Source organism: Hetaerina americana, unplaced genomic scaffold (assembly GCF_022747635.1).
Source record: "Hetaerina americana unplaced genomic scaffold, ioHetAmer1.1.p SCAF_10, whole genome shotgun sequence".
In the NCBI taxonomy this organism is placed as follows: domain Eukaryota; kingdom Metazoa; phylum Arthropoda; class Insecta; order Odonata; family Calopterygidae; genus Hetaerina; species Hetaerina americana.
The window spans coordinates 55,804,896-55,829,602 of NW_027286070.1; the positions used below are offsets into that span (position 1 = coordinate 55,804,896).

Here is a 24,707-nt window from a genome sequence, read left to right on the forward strand (position 1 = left end):
TTTCCAATGTTTCTTTGTTCTAGTTCCTAATTTCTTTTTGCCCATTTTTTAGATAATTAGTGTCCTGGTAACTGGGAATTATCTCTGAAGAGGGGTAGGGTACCAGAGTAAAGAATGAGGCAGTGAAAGGGTTGTAAGATGTGGTTGAGGATCCTCGACCCGCAACAGAAACTTGCTTGACATTACTCTTCAATTGTAAAAAGAGCAACATTACAGAAATAGCTCTGTTCATTAATACTCAACAAACAAGACCTCTCCTCAACATTAAAAAACAGTAGACAGGATATAATTAGCAAGTCAATATTAACATGACCTTTGCCATGGATTTCAAACCTTGACAGGGTGGAAGGGCCTGTGAGTTCTGATAACCTCTAGAGCTGTGCTGGCAGAAGTAATGATAATGGATCCTGATTGAGCCATGCTAGATAGGTCAAAGGGTAGGAACCAGATGAGAGGTAGTCCTCAAAAGATCTGTTCCTCAATGAGGTCGCTGAAAAGCCATCTGTCACCAGTGGTGTCGCCATTAGGTGATAGTGTTCTGGTAACTGATTCAGTAAGAATAGGGGCCTCGAAGGTTGGGATGATGTTGAGAACAGGAAAAGTGGAAAATATAAAGTAAGAGATGGAAAGAAGAAATAAAATATTTTAGGGCGAGATGAGATGGAAGGTTAGTGGTATTACTTGAGTGATAGATACACAGTAAAGTGGAGGGGATAAGAGCCACTGAAAGGTTGCAATAGTCTTGAATAAAAAGTTTGGAAGAAGTACAGTAAACATGACAAGAAAGCAACTGACAGAACATTATTTCTAGAAGTAGAAGTTGAACCAATAAACTTCGTCACTGTTCAGGCCTACATGACATAAAGCAATCATCAGAAGGAAGATGTAGACTGTGTAGGCAATCAGTTAAAGGGCATAATAGTGGTAGTTCCTAAAGGGAAACATTTGATAGTGATGAGGTTTCGGCGGCGAGCATAGACAGAAGAGATGGTAGTGAGCAAGGGAACTATGGTTTAGGAACAAGGGGAGACCAGTGGAGAACACAATAGTTTATCAGCTGATAGGGTTCAATAACAACAACCACTTGGTTTAAATACAACAATACGTGTAGGCATGCACGGTAAATGGACAAAGCAATACTGGCCTTTGGGGGTGGGAGCTTCAAAAAGTTAAATTACAGATCTAATAAAATCTATAAATTATTATGATATGACTTAGATGATCCATGATTACCCAAGCCTCATGACAACCACAACTCCTCTCACCCCAGTTTCCACAAACTAGAATCATAACATGGACTGGTTTAATTTGCATAGGATTGCTCTTAGAAGAGCTAAATACACATTCACACACATGGTAGGTTCAGACATGAGTGAACCAGAGTACTGTTATTTGGGCAGAGCTATCACTGATCAATGACAAGTGATCCAAGTTGGCAGTGTGACTAGGATGAAGGGTGAAGTCCTACTCAGGCAGTGAAAACCAATGGAAGTCATGTCAGCACCTGCAGATGAATGAGTTGGACAGGGGACAAAAGACGTCATATTCCCAGGAGGCAACAGGATGTGCTCTGGTACTTCGGCATCCCAATTTAGGTTAAAAGTTATAGGGATCCTCCAATTAGCTGGAGACATACTCACCTAGTCATTGGACAAGCCTTTTACCTGGAAGTATCCCAGATGGCGTGGAGCCTCCGTAGGAAAAGAAAAAATAGTTAATGGATTCATCGCCCAGGGTGATAATAATGGGGGGGAGGAGCTATATACTAGGCAGTGGTGGGATAGAGTTGTCATACTCAGGGAAGGGTTTTTCAATGTGCTTGCGCTCTACCTCAAGTGTTACTGAGCACAGAGGAGTAGAGCCTCCACATATGCACCTGAATGCCTTTCAAGGGGTACTCCCAGAGAAAAATCCAAGGATAACAAAAAGGGTATCCTTGGAGGAAGAAAAAGCAAGATTAAGCCAGAAAATGAAAGAATACCAATAAAAGAGAATACATACATGAGAAGGAAGTTTTGTCACAACAATTTCCTTCATTTTTTCACATTTGATTGAAACAAAACCAGAAAAGTTACAAATAAGAATGAGCACTTAGACAACTAGGAATCCTATCATACATTAAACATCCATATTTCCCTTTGTAGTTGTAAAAAAGCAAATAATTTTTTTCATGGGCAAACAAAAATGTTATATATCAGTCCTACTTGAAGGGCATCCAATTTGGGCAGTCTACTAACAACATCTCCTACTCTTTTAAAAGCGAAAGTATAACATTGTGTGAATATTTAGATAATTATGCCAAAACTAAGGAATATATAATTCCAGCTAGGTGGCTGCTTACAAGAAAAACTTACCTGATGTGAACACAGCAATTTTCCTGAGAAACGATTCTTCTTATCCTCTTTAGAACATGTGAAGTAGATTTTCAAAGCCGGTAACCAAACCTGGGCTGTAAATCCATCCTTTCTCATTAGCAGGTCCATCAGATCATCAGGCCTTTGCTACACCTTCTTTTAGCCTTTAAAATCACAATTCTAAATTTCTGGAAATCAATCCAAATCCTGACCAAGCATTAACTTTTATATTTGAAATTAACATTTTATAATTATTTATTTCTAAGTACGTACATTGAAGGACTTTTTTCATATCAATGGGAAATTATTGAAAAATGACTTCAAAAATATTCTCAGTAAATATTTATTTTTAAACAGACATAGATATACAAGTTAATCATTTAGATATTGGGATCAAGTCAATCATTCACTTAGATACACAAGTACTTTAATGATGAAGATATTATTCATCTAACAGGGAGAAGTATAATTTTAAAATGCCTTGGTATCTCCAAAATAGGATTTATTTTGCTGCCCTTTTCATACACTGAATAGTTATCACTTTCATTATACAGAATTTCTTCCTTAGTACAAAAAGTCAACTGTGTCACTATTTCAACTAAATTCAGCATAGAAATGAAGGAATCCCCTTATGTCTCCCTCAAAAGTTCAATGTTTCACTTGGTCACAAAGGGGAGGGGCAATGCAAGGTTGAGAGGTCAGTCAATTATAAGGCTTCAGGGCTCTTTTACCCTTGTACCCTCATCCCTTCCCTCCACTGCCAACTGACACACCCCATCACACGTTCATGTTGCTTCATGTTCTAAAATGTCCTCAATTTTTTTTCTTTACATTTTAATTTTTTTAGCAAATGGTTGTGTACTGAAAACTTAAGCTAGTGTGGGTTTCACAAATACCTACACTTTCAGCAATTTCATCATTTGTAATGTTTTTCAGATTCCCCAACCATCTAATAAACAAATATAGCAAAACATTTATTATCATTTGGACCTTATCAATAATAATTGTTTCATCTTCAATTTTTCTTTTTACAATTTTAAATATCTGGTTCTTTTTCTCACATGTAACCCCTATGTAAACCGGGAACAAATGACAGGCATAGTTTACAATTTACCTGAGATTTTTGACCAACAGCCATGTAGAAATCAGTAGTTCCAACAATAAAATATTACACTTTATCAAAATAAAGTAATAAATGGGATTCACATTGATCATTCTGGGGTATAACCAGCTTCAAATTTTTCAAATTAAAATACAAAACATCACAAACCTTTTCTCTCATTTACACTGGTCCAAAAAACAATAAAACTTCATTATGGATAGAAAATTGTGCTCCATACACCACACAGTATGTTTCCATTGGTTGATCGATCTCTCAAAAATATTGATAAACCCACACTTAATGATGCAATCAAAACCTTTCCAGTGGCAGACCCTTTGCTTAAACATCAAGCAAGAGTATATACACCTCCAAGATAATCAAGGAACATTCTAATATTATAACTGTAACTTGCTTTGGCCCTAAATTTGATCAAAATTAACTTGAATTAAAACTTGGTCACAAAATACCATCAACTCTTAAGCAGTTTACTACTTATCCCTGGGTATGCAGACACTGGCAGTCAAAAACAAATCGAATGACATACTGGTAATCAAGTACTGACTAGTAATCTTCTTATCTCTAAGATACTCGGCTTGCAAGGTACTCTGTGCACAATTTGATAGAGAAATTAGCAGCCCATGATTTGCCGATGCAATGGTTTGACAAAAAGCGGGTATAATGAATAGTTGTATGGAGTTAGTTGTTTGGCCATGCCGTGTATGAACTTTCAAATTTACAGTTTGGTGAAAACAAAAATGACTGGTCTTACGAATACAACAAATAAACAAAACAAGGACCTGGAACCAAGGAAGTCAATAGCATACAGATAATGAACATTAATCTAAGGTGAAATTTCATAGCTTCCATTTGCTACTTACCATTAAAAACTGTCTCAAATTATATGAAAACTAAGTAATTTTCAACTAACAAACAAACTTATTATATAAGTTTTACAAGGTATCTGTCAACACAAATGGCACATTAACCAGGCCCTGTGGACATTTTATATGAAAAACAACACGAAATTTTACCATAACTACATATAGTAAACAAACAACAAATTAACATCCCACAGGAGTAATCAATCACCACTAAAGCCATGCATTAGGACCAGTGCAGGGCAACATAGACTATAAAGCTTAAAATGAAATCTTACATAAACAAATAACATGAAAGTTGACTCTAGAATCAGAAAACAATACATATTAACTATAACTAGCGAACAGTGCATTCACCATAAGACCATATTAAACAGCTGCCAGAGGAGCCCTGCTTTATACATCTGTATGTGACGGTTAATAATAAAACCAAACTGGCCACAAAACTAAGCACACACATTACTTGTATCCACATTTCATTAAGTACAAATCAATGTGATAAATCACACATGGGCTATCACAACCATGGATTATTATCATGTGGATAAACCCATAAACAAAAACCAACATAACATTGACACATGTCTTTGGTTGAAATTAATAATCTATTTGGTTGTATAAGATGCTTAAACAACAAAGCACCATTTCAGGGAATAGCACCTCTTAGCACATCCCTTCTCTTTTTAACATTTACATTTACACAATTTTTTAATAATTCATACATAACATATTTGTCTTAACTTTTCATCACACTGGACTAGGAAAATGTATCCCCCCCAAATATACTGTGAATGCACATTACATGTCATTCATTCATTCTAAATAAATTTCCTCAATCACTAAAAATGACAAAACAAAAAACACATACAAATGGGGGTTTTAAGCAACAAGTGAATAGTTAACACAAATGTACTTTTCCTCTTTCAAAAATAATAATCCACAGACTAAAGAAAATCCTTGTACATAAGAAAAAAAGCCACAGTAACATTAAATAATAAAATTTTGTTCAGGAAAACAAAAAAATCTAGCTATAGTGCCCTGACAAGGGCAAAGGCTCCTTTGAGGTGGAGCAATTGGATTCAATCACCAATCACTCCCTTTGTAAGTCAGCAACATGTGATGACAGAGTCCAGTGACCTTTCAACTCAATTCCCTTGAACTTTTTGATATGGCTGTACGAATGTACCTACACACAAAAAGGCAATGTCCAAACTAAGCCAAAAGTGGCTCTTGATTGGCAAACACTTACGAGACGTACACGTGCAGGGACGGCGATCGATCGAGCAGATTCAAGGTCTAATCAAGGTCACAATTCACACGCACGCCACCTAATGGTCCAGGAGAAAAACAGAGGGAACGCCAATGTTAAAAACAGATGGTGGATAAAGATACAAAAAGAAATAATAAAGAGTTAGTGTTTACACATAGACAAACAGGGAAGAAGAGGAATACACACATGTGCCACATCATAGAGCTAAAAGTCCATTCAAGGTTCTTGAGCACCATTCAAGGATTCAGTCAAGTACATTTAAGGAGGCAACAAAATGGGATGGTGGAACTTATAAGTTAGGACAAAACAAGTAATTGTCTAACAGTTTGTACAAACAGGATAACATGGATTTGAAAACAAATTGAAGAGTGACAAAAAGTAACTAAAACAGCTACCATTAAAAATAAAATCATGAATAGCAGTGAAAATCATGTTTGGCAAGTGTTGTGTATCTAATGTGCACAAAGAACCAATTTTTATGCAAGTAAATTTCATTGCATCTGGCTTTTCTATTATATAACTCAATTAGAACAGCCAAAGTTTTGAAATTTTAAACAATATCTGATCTAAGGTGTAATGATATATTCCACATTTAAATACAATTCCATTTAACTTCATTGTATTAACTGTTTTCAGTATAAATCAAATATCAACCAAAACTAGAAATCAAGGTAATTGTACTGAACATCAACCATGCCTATTGACATCTCAATTCTGTCACATATCAGAATAAAAGCCATACATTAGAAGTCACTTTTTAATACAAATGAAGGTCATTCACAAACAAAAAAAATTAATACTGAAAACTAAACCACAATTAGTTAAACACACATGCATGCCTCTAGTATTACAACAGTTCCTCTCCGCCATGCAATGTACGAATTAAATCACAAACTTCAAAATGTCCTCTTATTTCAGATAATTTCCATGAGCAACTCCATAAGCTACAAAATCAACTTCTATAAATACCTACTCTCTATTTCAGAACCTAACTATCTCTTTAAAAGTTAAGTGCATCACTATTCCTAGGATAAAATACAAACAACTCAACATGAGAACTCACTTCATGACACTTCGAGGCATATTTTTCCCTAAAAATTATCACTTTGATCCCTTTATCAACTTTAGAATCGAAGTTTAAATTTTATTTTAAATGCTATTATGGTTCGAAGTTTTTGTTTGGAATTTATCAATATAAAATATCATCAAGGGAGATTATCCATATCAATGACATTATTACACTAAATGGTAATAACTGGGCAAAAAGACAGTAGCCGCTGCTATTTAAAGTGAAAGTCAATTTATATTGGAACAAAATAAAATGATGGTTTCAAACAAAATTGTTTCAAAATTTCATATTTTAAAGACCATTTGGATTTCCAAACAATTTTTTCACAGAACACCTGTTCAGCAAGATCGCTTATCTGGGGTATAGGTTAAAATAGGAGTTTTTTCAATCATTAAGATTTAAAACCTTTTTAGGTGTTTCTGCATCCTCACTTTGAAATTATTAAATGTGCATGACAATGATTAAGCTGATTAATTATACTTTCACAACAGTGCACAACAAAGCATGAATTCTCATGTCTTAAGGGAATGCATTCACCCTTTTTCATTGAATATACAAAATTATTTGAAGAAAGGCATCTTAAATTGCCAGCCCTGGTGGTGGCGGGGTAACGTCTGCCAACCCAAGGGTCGCTGGTTTGATTCCCGCCTGGGTGGGTTTTCCTCCACTTAGTGCTGGGGTGTTCGTAATTGTGTCCACTGTGTCATAATTGTGTCCATTATTAATAGCCCGATGTAAAAGGCCAAAAAGTGCTGAATAAATAAATAGTAAATGAATAAAAAATTCAAAGTCAAGACTAGGACAAAAAAGTTAAGTTGCTGATCTATGAATTCCTTTAACAAATTTGTCAATTTGTTGGAAAACACTGCACATTCATTTTTTATGATGGATACAAAAGTTGCTGTTCAAGCATTTAGATAACTTCTAACTTTTTAGCTTTCACAAGGTTACAAATTTAGAATAATTTAGATTTTATAATAAAATATATCAAATAAAGATTGCATGAAACAGCCATTTCTCATTATATAACATGGACGTAAATCTGACCAATTGGCAATTAGTACCTAAAGGCTAGTTATATTATTTCCATATGAATGTGAGGTTAAGAAATCAAAGTGATTATCAAAATGATTAGCTTTTGATTTTTAAAAATTAACCTATGAAATACATGGCTATAATAATTTGTTTTGTATATCTATGTATCTAGATAGGGCCTTTCTATGATAAGCAGATAATAATTAGAGCATTCCTTCAGAAAATATGTAAAATCAATGTAATACTATACTTTAAGAATAAATTATTACAAATAATGGTGAAGTTTTCCTAGGCATTTTTATTTAAATAACCAATTTTTAAAATGTAGGTATTATCCACATAACTTAATTACTGCGTATGCTTTTTAACATCATTTTATTTCTAATATCTTCTAACTTTATAAAAAGATTAATGAATGTTACTAACAATTAGTGCTCACAAAATAGCCACCTTTCATGTAATAAGCTAATGAGAAAAGCCACTAAAAGTATGGTTTAGCATCATAATGAAACAATACAGTCAGAGCGTGCAGGGACATGACAAGTTATCACAACTGTGTATTGAACAGCAAAGAGCTAATTCACACAATAATTACTCATTATTCTACATGAAGTCTCATAAAATTAATGTGTGTGGACAATGATAGACAGGTAGGTAACAATAAGCAATTTTTGACTACATCTCTGTAATATTTTACAATATTTTCCACTTGAAATTTGAACCACATCACAAAAAAGTATTTTTTTCCATAATGCAACTGTTATTCACTTAAAACAAATTTGCAAGATCTTATGAAATAAAATAAACTTATTTATTGAAAACTCTCTTTAATGCTTTTATTCATTTATAGTTCCATCACAGAGTTAAACCTTTGGTTTAAAATTACATTTACGAATAATTTCAATAACTGCAGTTACAATAAATACCATAAACAGAACATGTTGGTACTTTAAAGAGTCATTAAATAAAACATTTGAAGTAACAATGGCATATCACCCACAATCACTTGTATGCACGCAGCCAATATCAAAAGAGCACAAGTTAAGAGAAGAAATACTTCACTGAATGTTCTGAGAGAGACCATTTCACATATATAACAAATTAAGTAACCACCATTGTCTCATTTCCTGGTATTCATATATCAAGTAAAATTTAAATGACCCAATATTAACACATTTGCCATATACAAGAACTTCCAAATGAAGTGTGCTTTATAAAATATCCATCACTTTTTTGAAAATGCAGCAAATCTGTCATACCTTGAAAAAGTGCAATTTTACCCCAATGCAATTATCAATAAATAGATAAATCACCAAAAATGTAGGGGACCATATTTAAGAACAAGCAAATTGGTTATTCAAAGTGAGAAGCAGAAATTTCGTTAATTATCATCTCCTGCAGCTTCTAAACCACTAAAGTCCTTATCTTTGTCATCTCATGCATAACAGCACGAGTAGGGAGAAAGTTCTGCTTCATAAAACCATCTGAAACTACAACAAATTTATTGAGAAGGGAACTATGAAGTTCAGTTAAACTTAGAATTGGCATTTACTTTCCTTAGCCTCTCCACACTGCAATTTATGATTGGGCTTTCATTAAAAAAGGAGGCAGCTTAGAAACACTGCATAAGATTATATCCCATATGAATATGTCATTTCACTCCCTGAAGATTCTACAAATAAGTCTTAAACATCAATTAAGTAATTCCAACTTCTTATCTTTGGAACTCCCATGACCAAATTACATTGCAATGACCTCATATTACCTAATCTGAGATATTATTGACAATATTGTAATACCACACCTACTTTACTATGAAAATTTATATCAAATTAGCCACTTTTACGAGACATATTATGAGCTCCCATCATTACATTAAATTCCAGGAGCAGCAACTCATCACTTGGCCACAATATTTTCTCTTATAAATAACATGATGGCTACATACACACAAGGACATTTGTATGTCTACATTGTCAAAGAACAGTCTTATTTCAAAATATAATGAATTATTCAAGGTGATAAAATGAAAAGCGGTAAAAATTTATCCGATGGTCAATTTGAGTTATGAGCAATCACAAAATATTTATTACGTTTGAAAGAGGCATTTGGTAACACAAAATTACATCACTTTTTTACATTTCAGCAATGGTATTGTAGTTTGCAATTGTTACCATGCTGACTGCTGCCATAACACGTGACATTATGCCATATTCTAAAATTTGTTTTTGATTTAATTTTTTAGTCTGTATTCCTATGGTGATGCAATTTCTTTGCCCTTCAATTTGGCTTCAATAATTCAATCACATAGTTCAAAATTATCACAGAATAAAATTAGTTTATGGCAGCAAAATTGAAGAATAATTAATGGCACTTAAGCTTCATATTAATGTTTAAATACTGATATGGATTAACAATGAAAACATTACATGCAAAAACGTAAATAATTCCATAGTATAATGATATGTATAAAAAGGGCATGACTTAGGATTGCTAATTATTTAATATTCTCATGTGTCTTTAATTTAAATAAATGTATACGAAACATAAACTGAAAACTCTGAAGATAGAACAACCTGAATATCATCATTTTGTAAAAAAATATTACAACCGCTGCTTCATTTTGCAGAAGTGATGAGAATATTCATACTTTGGAGCTGGTTTAAAAGCTAGATGAATTTGCTATTTCCAAAAAGATGCCTACAGCTGCTTGCATGAAGGCGAAATGAAAAAATATCTTTCCTTCAATAAAGCAAGCATTAAAAAATAGAAATATCAAGTACAAATGTGGTAGACAAGACTCCATGTAAATGACCTCAGATATTTGTCATGATTTTTTTGCAATGGTCTGGAAGCTCTGCTACTTTGAACATGCATGAAACTTAGATTTTAGAATGACTGCTACATAAAAAGAAAATCAAATCTGAAAGGTTCTGATTGCTACTCTTACTGCTTTTTAACATATGATATTTAAAACCAGTGGTGTGTCATGATTGTTGAAGTAGGTGAAGCAGAAGTACAGAGTTGAGCATGAAGGGGGAAAAAATAGAGGGACAGTGCAGGAGTGAAAATAATGAAATGTGGGAAGAATGGCCACAGTTACTGAAATAGACAACATCATTGGTGAGAAAAGAACAGGGAGGAATTGCTGCTTTTTGTTCTCAGATTGTAAGCACAACTTTAAGAGATGTGCAGTATTCTCTGATATTTTACAAAAAAATTAATTTGGAGCTAGTAAGGAGAGGTGAAAAACTATGTGGGCGTGTGTGCTATTTATTTTACCTAAGACAGTAAGCATCTTTCATGATGTTCAAACAGTAGAGTGGAGACTAGGATGGCAGGAATGACATGGAGGGATGAATCAGAGAAGAAAACAGAGTCATGAAGATGCATGCTCATGCTAATGACCTTTTTTTTACATCTTGATTTGTTAGATCCCTAACACAACTCATTTTTTGATTTAAATTTTAAGAGGGCTTGCTTGTAAAGGCAAAAATTTGCATAAAGACTGCTCGAGACACTATTGGATCATGTTAGGATTATAACCACTGCGAATCAGAAAGCACATAACAAACAGAGCCTCATCATATTCCTCTTTACAGTGGCTCATCTTTTCTGAACCTAATCTAACAAGCCATAGCTCCTCAGCATGTGACCTTCCCTTCTAAAGCCCTATTCCTCCAGTATGCCGAAACATATTATGGATCACAACAAAAATATTAACTCTAGTACATTGTCACCTCGAGACTACACCAGGGAGTAATTACGTGGTTTTTGTCATTTTCATTGGATACTGCACATGATTATTAAAGTATCTCTACGTGTAATTACGTAGCCATGAAACATGTAACTAAAATTGTTTAAATTCACTGAAGCAAGCATCTCAGGCAATGAAAACAATTATTTCCATCTATGCATGTACATGGAAAAACAAAATCACTACGTTAATACCAGTAATGACAACATTTACCTCACACTAATATTTTCTGCTGTCCTGAAAAATATCACTTGCAATGTTTGACCTAGTACCACATTATTGTGATATTAAGCTTCAACAAAAGGCCACATGGACCCCTTTTCAACTAACATCCCCTGAATATTATGCAAAGCTACTTTTTTATTTAACATCCCTCTGATTCTGTTAGCCAATTAAAATAAACAGTATGAAGTCATTCACAACTTCAGCTTACTAACTTTATCCAAGTCTAGGTAATATGGATATATTCTTACTCTGCTGGCCTTAGCAACCCCAAGTAGCATATGCATCAGTGAAGAAAATAGATGAGTCTTTGGCTACTGCTGAGCAAAACAATGCCTCAACTAACTGGTGCCACACACTATTCCATATACCAGGTGATATGCATTCTTTGCTGACTTTAAATTCTGAAACCATTTAATATAGATTTTTAATATTCATAATGAAGAATAAAATAAATACCTCTTTCCAACTAATAGGAAACTCCAATGTGATGCATGTTTTGGTTCCCTGAGGCTTCATCAGGTACTAGACATGGACATAAGGTGTGAATCTTATCTCTCAGTATTTTTTCCATTCAACTTTGTTCAGCACTTTTGCTTCACTTGCTTCATTGGGTCAAATGCCACTGGTTAATAAATAAAAATACCTAACTACTCATAGCAAAATACAATGGCAATGCTCTGAGAATTTGCAAAACATAACTTGTGTATTTCAATGGAAAGATGCTGATACGCATGCCATGATATCACTGGTTTCAATATGTATTAATTTTTAAATTTTTTCAATGGAATAAGAAAAAATAATTCCAAGCTGTTCCTTCACAAAAATTATTAGATTTGGAGAAAGAAGGATAATGAACAATGACTTGCAATTCAATTTTTTTTGCAAATTGATACGATAACTTAAATATAAGATTTTAAATGTCATCTCAATAATAGGAAAATGGTTTGAAGGTACATCAAAATAATAATTCAAATTCTGCAATACATGAGAGCATAAATATGTAAATGCACTCACAAATTTACAAACTTGATTTATACATCCTCATAACACTTGTAAAACGGGATATTGTTCGGGAATTTTCCCGTAACAAGAAAAAATTTTGGAGTACATCATCTGGATATATATTAAATTATTTCAAGTAAGTGAACTGACTGGACTAGATGGAATAAATCTTATATAGTTTCAGCTTAGCTTTTTTAGTTCATTCTAAGTTAAAAATGAAAGAGTGAGTGGCATGAATTTGATGATTTACAAAAGAAGGATTGTTTTATCTGTATTGTTTTGCAAACTAATAAAAGACATTTTATTGGAAAAATAAATTCAATGTTGAGTATTTTTTCTCCATGGCAGGAGTTGGGATTTACATATTGACTATTTATAAAGATTTTCAAATTTGATGTCAACAAATTGAAGGTCCTACTTTATTTTCTTATTACCACAATCATGTTTCATACGTGGCTATTTGGTCTCTAGGCTAATATTTTACCAGGGTTGATACTTATTAAAAAATATTGAAAGTTAAATTATAAATGATGTCTAATCAGATAAGCTTCCAAGTAAAGGGCCATGAACTAACCTCAAAGTTTAATTGCAATCAGGAAGGCATGCTTTGTGACTAGGAATCGTTAAAACCATGCCAAGGTCAAAGTAGTTTCACAAAATGAAAACTTTGATCACAAAATACTATCTAAAAATAAATCTATTACTTGAACAAGATATGTGCTATCAAATTTATTTATGGGCAAATAAAACAACCTACTTCACTTGAGTTCTATTTAATGTTATATTTCATTAGAATTTGATGTTTGATTTCAGAGTAATGCATTAAATAGATAAAAACACAAGTACACACATTTGTGCCTGTAGTGTATGTGTTAACTATCACTGAAGATAATAAAGCAAGTGGCAATTTATAATTGACATTTTAGTTTGTGCTACTAAGCTAATGTCATGATAACTCAAAAATAAGCCAATAATAATCTGAAAATATTAACAACAGATTGTAATTCCTACATTAATAATGTGAAATAAAGGCTAACACTGCATAGAATTGTTCTCTATAATTAATCAGTTAATTAAACCTCCGTAATGTCGCAAAAAAGAGTAGTATTGAAAACACTGGCTAATGTGATGATAGTAACAAAATCAGCTTCAACCTCCAGGCCAGCCTCTTAACATTTGGCAGACCATCACAACAACAGATTTACAAATAAATATGTTTGTACAAACTGGTGTATAAAAATACACTGAAGTATATCAGTCTTTCGAAAAGGACTTCCAATGTAAAAAATACTTTTAGAAACATTAATTAGACTTCATAATAACAATGTTACAAACAGTTTTCCCGTCACAGTTAAAAACAGTTCCACAAAACATGTATGCTTCACACACCTACTTATATCAGCTCACAACTCTAGATTATAGACAGTACAAAGACTAGCATGGACTATAAGTGCAAGAATATGAAAATTTGATGATACCTTCCTGTTCATACAACATTCAACCTCAACTTTAAAGCTCTGAGCCCACACCAGGGATGAGTACTGTGTATTTCCCTGAGCACATAACTGATCAATACCATGGCCTCACTGGAACTTGTGGAATAAGGGTTGAATAATCACAGTGTGCTTTCCAATTAAAAAAACTGCAGGAAGTGAATTATTATCCAAATTGTTCTGTCTGCTATGCCACTAATAATATATTGAACAAAAGTCAAAAGTCAGAATCCCCACATTGTCTTAGTAGATTATTCACTCTCAAGACGATTTTCAATCCTTTTCTGTAGCTTGTGAAACTCTTCTCAATTATTAATATACTCAATTCAAATTTAAAACAATACCACAGTTAAAGCATTGTTCACATTAAAATAGCTGTTTGAATCTAAAATTAAAACTGATCTTGTTTCTGATGTATAACATTTATATAATGCCAATATCCATCATTATTAGTAAATTGGAAAACCTGAAACAAAAAGTGTTAATCAGTTAACACTACTGTATATTTTATTCCTTGACAATTATTCTCAATAAAATTGAAATATTTAAACTATGAGAAATACTAATATATGCCAAAGGTGACTATAGTGATGCAAGTGACTATACTGAACAGAATCCCAATTTTCATGCAAAAATTCAACTAATATTCATGCCTGAACTTGTGATTAATTTTGTACGAGGGTCATCCGGAAAGTAGTACCCGTTCGTGCCGCATGAAGTGCTGACGACGCGAGTAGCCGCTGGACGAGGTCAGATAGCTTCAGTGGCTTGTCTGCCTTCTCTGAGCCAAGTTGCGTGACGCTAGCATTGCCTGTGTTGTTTCTGTGATTGTTTACAATGTTTAAAAAAATTGAGAACGCCGCCAGTTGTGAAGTGAGGGCAGTGATTAAATTCCTCAATGCAAGAAACGTTCGCCCATGTGATATTCATCGCCAATTAAAGGAGGTGTATGGAGACAATGTAATGGACGAGTCGTCTGTTCGGCGGTGGTGTCGCAACTTCAACATGGGGAGGGGGAACACACACGACGATGAGCGTTCGGGGAGACCGTCTGTCATTACAGACCAACTGGTGAGCTCAGTTGACGAATTCGTGAGGAACGATCGGCGCGTCACAATTGATGACATCTGTGAGCATTTTCCCAATGTTTCTCGAACAATTGTTCATGAAATTGTTAAACACCATCTGCATTATGCAAAAATTTGTGCAAGATGGGTCCCTCGCGTATCTCAATGAGCTGGCGGCGAAGGACTATGCAGCAGGAATACAGAAACTTGTCACACGTTATGACAAATGCCTTAATTTGCTTGGAGATTATGTTGAGAAGTAGTTTAAAGTATCCTCTTTCAAATAAAATTTTTTATGTTTGTTAATATTTACTTTTGTGTCTTTATTTCACGAACGGGTACTACTTTCCGGATGACCCTCGTAATTAACTACGCTCCAATTATTTGAGGCTTTGATATAAGCTTATCGTTGTGATGGAAAAGAGACATTAATCAATTCCAATTACATGCATGCAAAGATACAAATGACAACTATATCATTTGAACATAATCAAAGGATTAAAGAATTTTCCAGATCAAAATGGCTGAATTTTTCCAGCTGAAAATATCAGTTACAGTGACCCATGTCATGGATTAGGCATCCAATGCTTTAAATTAATGAATAACTAATATTATTAGCACAGTTATACAAGGTATATGGTAACCTGAAAAAATTAATATTCTGAAAACAGCATTTTTCAGATAAAATGGCATCAACTAATTTTTTTTTCATATTCTAATTCAATCTATGATTTTCAGGCCAAATTTCCTATTTTACCATGATATTTTCAAACTCTGAAGTTCAATCGATTATGTCATTACAAAAGATTTCAACGCAAATGAATTAACTCAATGATTCTTCAATTATTCTTATTTTCACGTTTGGCAAGTACACCATAGTTAAAAGGTACAGCCACTTTGGAAACTTTAAGCTCTGCTTTAAATCTACATTTTGAGAGGATAGGGGCAGTGCCTCAACAGATGTTTTTAAACTATAGGCACAGTTCAACTTTTCTCAATTTAACGTTGTTAAAATTTAAAAATAAAATGAGGGCTACAATACAAAGATTGCAAATAGATTCATCTATCATTAGATTGTGTATGAGGACATTTTCTTTCTAATAAAGGCAAGGAAAATTTTCTGCATGGAAATTAATGTTTTCATTCTAAAAAACCATATTCCCATCGATAACCCGTACCTTATTTATAACGCGCACCCTGAACTTTGCAGTTATCATGAATTTGTATAGATACCAGCACGCCCAGGGCTTCATAGTTATCTTGAACACGTATAGAAGGTGGTCTGAAAAGTTTTTGAAATAACAAAGAAAGAAGACATTTTTCCTGAAATTTCCTTAGGTCGGAAACTTTTCAGACCACCCTTGTATGTAAAAATTATACATAGTGTGCGTAAAAATATGTCTATATCAGATATATGTATGTATAAATACGTCTATGTTTCATTAAAAAAAATTACATAATACACATTGTCATTTTTTCGATCATCTGAAAATTTTTTTATAGATAACACGCGTGTTATCGATGTGAAAATACAGTAATCCAAAACTTCATTTTCACCATTTATCTGAGCAAAACAGTTTCCAGTTAATGCTTTTGACCTCAAGATGTTCTCCCAAAAGAGGTCTTCAAGAGAAGTAAAATACGTTCTTCATGCCCATGGTACTCAAGCATAATATCGATTCTAATGACATGATGCCTAGCTAAATTGTCACAGTTGAATAGAGAATTTATTTGGCTTCAAGAAGTTGAGCAAAAATCAATAAAATGGGTAGAATTTATATCATATCTAATAAAAATATGGTTTTCACCTAGTTTTATTCAACACCAAAAATAACCCCACACAAATTTGAAATGTCTAATGTGTGCCAATTAGACCACTATGGCATGACAGTGATATTTACATACTCAAATAAAAGTTAAATACCACAAAAAAAATTGATAATATTGACATGAATATTCAAGTAAGATACATCTATATGGCATACCTCTCATTAAATTCATGCATAAGTTATAAATAAAAATTTTTTCCAAATGACAGTTTTATTCCCAATTCCACGAAAATTGAACCTAATGTCAACCTTCTCCCTTCATATAATAATTTCCGCCAATTTTAATGATAAGAACACATTCTTCTTAAATACTTCATTTGATTAAGGCCTTCTCCACTATATTCTCATGGTTAAAGTCTAGGAAAAAACCTTTACTTTTTACACATTCACACAAAAATACTAGTATCCCAAACCCCTATAACAATTTATTGCATACTCTCAAACACCCTGATCATTCAGAGTAATATTATAATAAAGAATTCACAATGCACTAAAATTCAGTGTATTTGATATCTTACATATAATTAAAATAATGCCTTAACACTTAAAATGAAATGAAAAATTAAAAAATAACACTCACAGAACTTAGTATGGTCTTGATGCTTCTTTTGACCGTTTCAGCTGGACTTTCAGCCTCTTTGTGCCTATTTGAAAACCATTCATATTTTGGATAGCAGCCTGGGCACTTAGGGCATTGTCATAAGACACAAAGCCTAAAAGGAAAAAAGTTAAACCTGATAAGTTTCACTCATAGCAGAACCATTCATGAAAACCAGAAATAATTACGAGGTTTAAAATGCCAGCCATACACATGCTGGCAATACTCAGATCAAGAAGATAATTTCAAATACTTTGGTAGCATAAAAACGTCAAACAGTGTATACCAGGAATTTCATTTAAAATAACTTGGGATATGCTTGCTTTAAATAATAAAATTATTATGTTAAAATCCCTTAAAAGAATGCCTATATATATGAGTGAATGTTTCAACATTGTTTCATTTCTCCTTCTCCTCTGAAGTCAAGTGACTAATAAGCCCATCACTAACTCTCTCCTCACCAACAGGTTTCAACCTGCTGGTTTGTCAGCCGAGGGCCTGGATCTCCTGAGACCTACGGGCATATGAATTTCAGATAGATTTAAGGGGAATAATTCCTCCTTTGCCCAGCCTGGATGATTGTAGGCTTTCACTCTTCCTCATCTCTGACATCAAGGGTACAAACCTGTGTCATGAATTTATTTTGAATACCTATATAGAATTTACTGAGAAGCTGATGCCATCCCTTTGATGGAAAAATTCCAAAACAATGCCACGAGCACTGGAATGAGTTCATTTTTGATGCATATTTGATGGCCATCCACTCCATGTACACCAAATATTATTTGCAATCTATGTATCCTACCAGAACTTCAGATGTATCTTTCAAGGATTGCAGGATATCCTTTGTTCATCTTATTGCTACATAATGAAATAAAATCAGCCAAATATATTTCGTGAGGTATTTATCACATTCATTGACAAGAAACTTCTGGGCATTTCACATTACACTACCCAAGAATACCCAAAATCTAACTGAAATCACAGTTTATAATTTTCTATGGCAAAAACTATTAACACCTTTATTTTTCATCAGAGGTAATGAACAACCAACAAAAATATCACACTCACCAAAACATTTGGACAAATTTGTTTGCTTGTCAATGAACACTTTTGCAGAAACAACATTGCCAAATGTGATGAATGACTGAGCAAGGTCACTGTCACTGTACTCCTGAGGAAGATGGTAGATAAATAAATTTGCACCCTCAGGGCCTTCTATTTGCTTGCCAGCAGGATTTGATGCACCTGCAGTGGCAGCTGCTGCAGCAACTGCTGCTTGGCTGAACTGTGGAAATCCAGCTGAAATGCAAGCAAAGTCAGAAGAAGGAACAATTTATCAATAACCGTTACTTGCAAAACGCATTTCCTTCCATGAAATTTAGGAAACCATTCAACTTCCCACCCAGCAAATGATTTTATGAAAATTCAAAATAATGTCTAAATATTTTTTTTTAATGTTAGTTTTTGAATGCCTATACACCATCAAATAGATATTTGTAATTAATTCATTCCAGTAAACACTTTGAAAAGATTTTTAATTTAAGTAGCACATGGTGCCTAAACACTTTCTATTCTGCTCTATTCCATCCCTGAAGGACCTGTGCAGGTGATTCCCAAGCTACACAGAGGGATGGCAATATGAAGAAGAAATGATTTTTTTTCTATTCTGAAAAGGTTGACATTAGAAGTTTGGCTACTCCAGACTGGCTCTAAACTGAGTTCAGTCCAAGCCCTGAACTACATACCAAAAAGTCACTTGAAACACTTGATATAGTAGTGTTTGTTTCAGCTTCCATGCAAAATACTGCCAATAAGCTTTTCCAGCAAGTTTGTGACTTCTTCAATGAAAATTTTTCTACTCCTTGATTCCCCTGCGATACATGTTCGAGCCAAAAGGGAGATATTTATCATTCTTTGGTGATTGAGTCAGAGAATCTGGATGGGCCTGCCACTTTGTCCAAAATTATTCTTTAACTTACAATTGGAGGGTTTTGGTTAGGACTCAAAGGGTATGCTAAAGAGTTTAGCATGGTAACAGTGCTATTAATAGAGACATTATATGCTGATTCAGCGATAGGAAAGGTTGACTAACAACAATAAATACCACAACTGTCTAAACAATGTCATCTTAAATGCAAATACCTTACCAAACTCAACAATGAAAGGAACAATAAATTCATTTCTTTCCAAACATTTTCAGTTCAAAAAGCTTTCTGAAAAATTCGAAATTTTGAATTGAAAACGAATTTCTTGTTTTCAATTTGAAAACGAATTCCTTGTCTTCGAATTGAAAAAATTTGAAATTGAAAAACCATATTTATCCTGAAGTAAGTGACCCTAGGATTGTGATTTATATTACCACTAGTTACACACACAGTCACTAGTTATGAATTACATATTTTTTTTAAAGAATACCTCCATAAACAGATCATCATCTTAAGATTTTTTTCATATTTTAGGAGTGATGGAGGTTAACGTGCACCTCCTGGGAGCAATTTCGACCCTTCCTTCACCCAGTGACTAGAGAGTGAAAACCCTCTTGTGGGACTTAAGAAAGAATCTCTGAATCATAATGTTTGAGAAATCTCATATCTTTCAATTAGATCTACATATGTGCCATCACCTAAGTTAATTTTTATTTTTATCCCCATGTCACCAAGTACCACTTTTTTGGAAAAACTTTCTCTTACCCTTCCCCATTAGTTGAAGTCAAACATTTGAAGTTATATCTCTATTAAATTTGAAAATTATACAGACATTCAAGATATTCATCCAATGTATAATGTTTCATATATTAGATATAATGGGCTAGGAGAGGTCCTCAACACCTGAAATTCTAAATATGCATAACATATCCAGTTATTATTATTCACGAACATTAATACAACTTTATATAATATTTCAAAGTATGCATCTTTGAGTGGGATAATGTTCAACGAAGTTTCCCTTTAATAGTTGCGCATTGTATAGATATTGAAAATGTTCTAATAATAATGCATGGACATGAAATAGATATTACTTTGCTGTGAGGGATATATCATAGTCATTTTCCTAAAAAGCAACTTAAATTAATTGATTTTGTCATCTCCGCCATTTTAAATTTCTTAAGTGTGACTTTCCTCTGATGTAATCATCATCATTCATATTTGACCACTGGTTTAATAATATGAACCCTTCTCATTAAATAAAAATAACATTTTTACTACCACAAGTGATTTACTGCAGTGTGGCATTCCACAGGAATACAACTAGTAACAGAAGAGATGACAATATCTAGGTAAATTATAAAAATAATGATTAGCAACAAAATGAAGATTTTAATGCAATCCCAAGCATTTACTATGATAGAAAACATTCCTGTGCAATATTGCATGCTTGATATTATGTCAATAGACCTTGCAAAATAAAACTTAATCAAACAGCTTCAGCTTGCATTATACTCAAAATGCTTTTCTGTTCATTTCCATTGTCATGTGCATTATTTTAAATTTATTTGCATACTACAGTGCAATCACCTGCATACTGCTGAATGCCAGAATAGGCTGATGTCAAAGCATCTAGACTACTTCCACTTGTAGAACCCACACCTGAAGAGGAGCCTAATCCATTCAGTGTAGCCATCGAGTTTAGAGCACTTCCTGCCAATGCACCCAGGCCCATACTTGCCACTGCATTTACACCACTGAGAGAACCATTGGTTGCTGAATTAGACCCCTGACCTCCCAAAGACCCTAGAATTGAAGAATACAATAAAGGAATATTATATACATACATATATAAATAGAAAATATATTGTGTGTGTGTGTATATATATGTATATATGAAAAAAAAAAAAAAATATATATATATATATATATATATATATATATATATATATATATATATATATATATATATATATATATATATATATACATATATAATTATATATATATAATTATATATATATAATTATATATATATATGTATATATATATATATATGTATATTTACATATATATGTGAACAAATTCTTAAAATAAAAATATTTCTTAATACTATATTTCACTCTTCTTTTTATAATGCATAGTGTGGATATTATTCTCTAATTCATAAAAACGGCTATATCAGTTGCTATTGTCGATTTGTACCAACGCTTAGAAATATGAGAATATGTAAGAGAAATTATTTCATTTTGGGAGGAAACAAGCAATGAAAAGTTATCATAGTACAAATATTAAAAATATTTCAAAAAGCATAGTAGAATTCTCAAATTGCATGGGGGAGTTACATTTTTGAGAATTCTATTCATTTTGGAATCCACAGAAATGGACACAAAAGCCTTTTGAACAAATAGGGACTATTGCCGTTAACCCTTAGAGGACTCCATTTAAATATCCATAAATATGCATTTTAATCCAAAGGAGTGGCTTTAATTTGTAATTTCATGGTGCCACATACTCCTGTGTGCCAAATCTACTTTTTTCTCAGATATTGTCACTAAAAAAAGGTGCACATCTCACAAAGTTCAAGTCCCTCCCTTATCTTTCCCTTCTCAGAAGTCTTGGTTCTCAGGCCTTATAGCATTGAAGGGTGGAGCGCACCTTGTATGGCTGCTTGCCCTCTGAGGCCATTCAGGCACCATATAGCACTCTGTAACATCCCTAGATCACATAGGCTTTGTAGGTGTGCACATATTCTTTAGCAGTTATCATCATGACAAATTTTGAATTCTCTACATTTACACTTGAATATTACTTAGGGTAGCTCCTAAAATTAAAAGGTACTAAATGCATCAGACTTTTATAAAAAGAGAAAAACTATTCATGTTCTAAGATGCTGAATTATTATGAAATCATGTATTCAAATGTTCCAGGCTCAACTTTGGGGAAGTTCATGTTCATTAAATGAAGAACACAATGTAAGGACAATACGTAACTGTGTAATTACACATAGGTAAAGACAGTATGTAAATAAAGCATAGTGGAAAGGTACATTGTGTTCTTCATTCAATAAATATGAAATCATGCTGCAGGATTAAGGTGAAATCTTGTGTAAGAAATCCAAGGAAAAACATGGCAGAACCTCTTGGTACTTGACAGAAAAACTTCACGGCAAGGACAGAAAAACTTCACAGCAAAACCTTGCAGTTGTCCAATTGATCAAAACAGGTTGACCATGTACATGAACACAATATATGACAAAATTTGATGATATATAATTTTAGCATGCATAAGATAAGGGCAGAATTGGCTGTGAATCAACAGCATTGCTAGAGTGGCTATTAGATATGCCTATTCATGCGCTATTATATATATATATATATATATATATATATATATATATATATATATATATATATATATATATATATATATATATATATATATATATATATATATATGTATATATACACATATATGTGTATGTATATATATGTATATGTATATGTATATATATATATACTCATATATACAGAAACAGATATAAGGAAAAGGGATAGGAACACATATAAAGGACGAACACAATAAAGGTGGGGAAGGCGGAATCGAACGGATCACAAGAGTAAAAATATCTCCTCAACCGGGACTCGAACACCGGATCTTTCCACTTGCCGGGCGGATGCTCTTAACCACTTGAGCTATCGAGGATAGTCAATTTACTCTGAGATCCGTGGGTCTAATATGTCGCCAAGCGCCCCGATTCTTTCAGCCAAGAGATGGCGTCAGGGGGCAGTTTCACCCACCAAAGGAGAAATAGACAATACACAAGGAAAGGAAAGGACAGTGGGTTAGAATTCATACAACATCATACAGGAAAGGAACAGTGCGTTTCGTGGCACGCATAGCCAGAAGAAAGAGATGAGCCACATTGGCCAAATACACATTCAAACACGAAATGCCGCCAAACGGCGAATAAATACTCATATATACAGAAACAGATATAAGGAAAAGGGATAGGAACACATATAAAGGACGAACACAATAAAGGTGGGGAAGGCGGAATCGAACGGATCACAAGAGTAAAAATATCTCCTCAACCGGGACTCGAACACCGGATCTTTCCACTTGCCATATTTTTACTCTTGTGATCCGTTCGATTCCGCCTTCCCCACCTTTATTGTGTTCGTCCTTTATATGTGTTCCTATCCCTTACGGCGTGACGCTAGCATTGCCTGTGTTGTTTCTGTGATTGTTTACAATGTTTAAAAAAATTGAGAACGCCGCCAGTTGTGAAGTGAGGGCAGTAATTAAATTCCTCAATGCAAGAAACGTTCGCCCATGTGATATTCATCGCCAATTAAAGGAGGTGTATGGAGACAATGTAATGGACGAGTCGTCTGTTCGGCGGTGGTGTCGCAACTTCAACATGGGGAGGGGGAACACACACGACGATGAGCGTTCGGAGAGACCGTCTGTCATTACAGACCAACTGGTGAGCTCAGTTGACGAATTCGTGAGGAACGATCGGCGCGTCACAATTGATGACATCTGTGAGCATTTTCCCAATGTTTCTCGAACAATTGTTCATGAAATTGTTAAACACCATCTGCATTATGCAAAAATTTGTGCAAGATGGGTCCCTCGCGTATCTCAATGAGCTGGCGGCGAAGGACTATGCAGCAGGAATACAGAAACTTGTCACACGTTATGACAAATGCCTTAATTTGCTTGGAGATTATGTTGAGAAGTAGTTTAAAGTATCCTCTTTCAAATAAAATTTTTTATGTTTGCTAATATTTACTTTTGTGTCTTTATTTCACGAACGGGTACTACTTTCCGGATGTCCCTCGTACATACATATATATATACATACATATATATACATACATATATATACATACATATATATATATATATATATATATATATATATATATATATATATATATATATATATATATATATATATATATATATATATAGTGATTTTCTAGAAAATTTCTGAGTTAAAGGCCTTTACTTGCATTGAATCGTACTACTACCATCAATTTTTAAGATTTTGAATTATTTCATTCAATTTAACGCTTAAAAGTTTTCACAGGA

At 33.6% G+C, this 24,707-nt stretch overlaps 1 protein-coding gene across 14 annotated transcripts in view; it reads right to left on the bottom strand.

The window, feature by feature from the left end:
• Positions 1-2,839: 2,839 nt before the first annotated feature.
• The window catches only part of LOC139700149 (CUGBP Elav-like family member 1), a 1,070,669-nt gene continuing 1,048,801 nt past the window's right edge, over positions 2,840-24,707 (bottom strand). For 13 of the 14 annotated variants that reach the window (XM_071598714.1, XM_071598708.1, XM_071598713.1 and 10 more), the window contains 4 exons: positions 21,198-21,413; positions 18,751-18,981; positions 17,662-17,794; positions 2,840-5,662 (listed from right to left, as the gene is read on the bottom strand). In XM_071598714.1, coding sequence (XP_071454815.1) covers positions 17,667-17,794; positions 18,751-18,981; positions 21,198-21,413 — 575 coding nt within the window. In that variant the 3' untranslated portion in view covers positions 2,840-5,662; positions 17,662-17,666. Of the gene's footprint in view, positions 5,663-8,147; positions 14,652-17,661; positions 17,795-18,750; positions 18,982-21,197; positions 21,414-24,707 lie in introns of those variants that run through there. The other variant, XM_071598701.1, reaches the window with a different exon arrangement.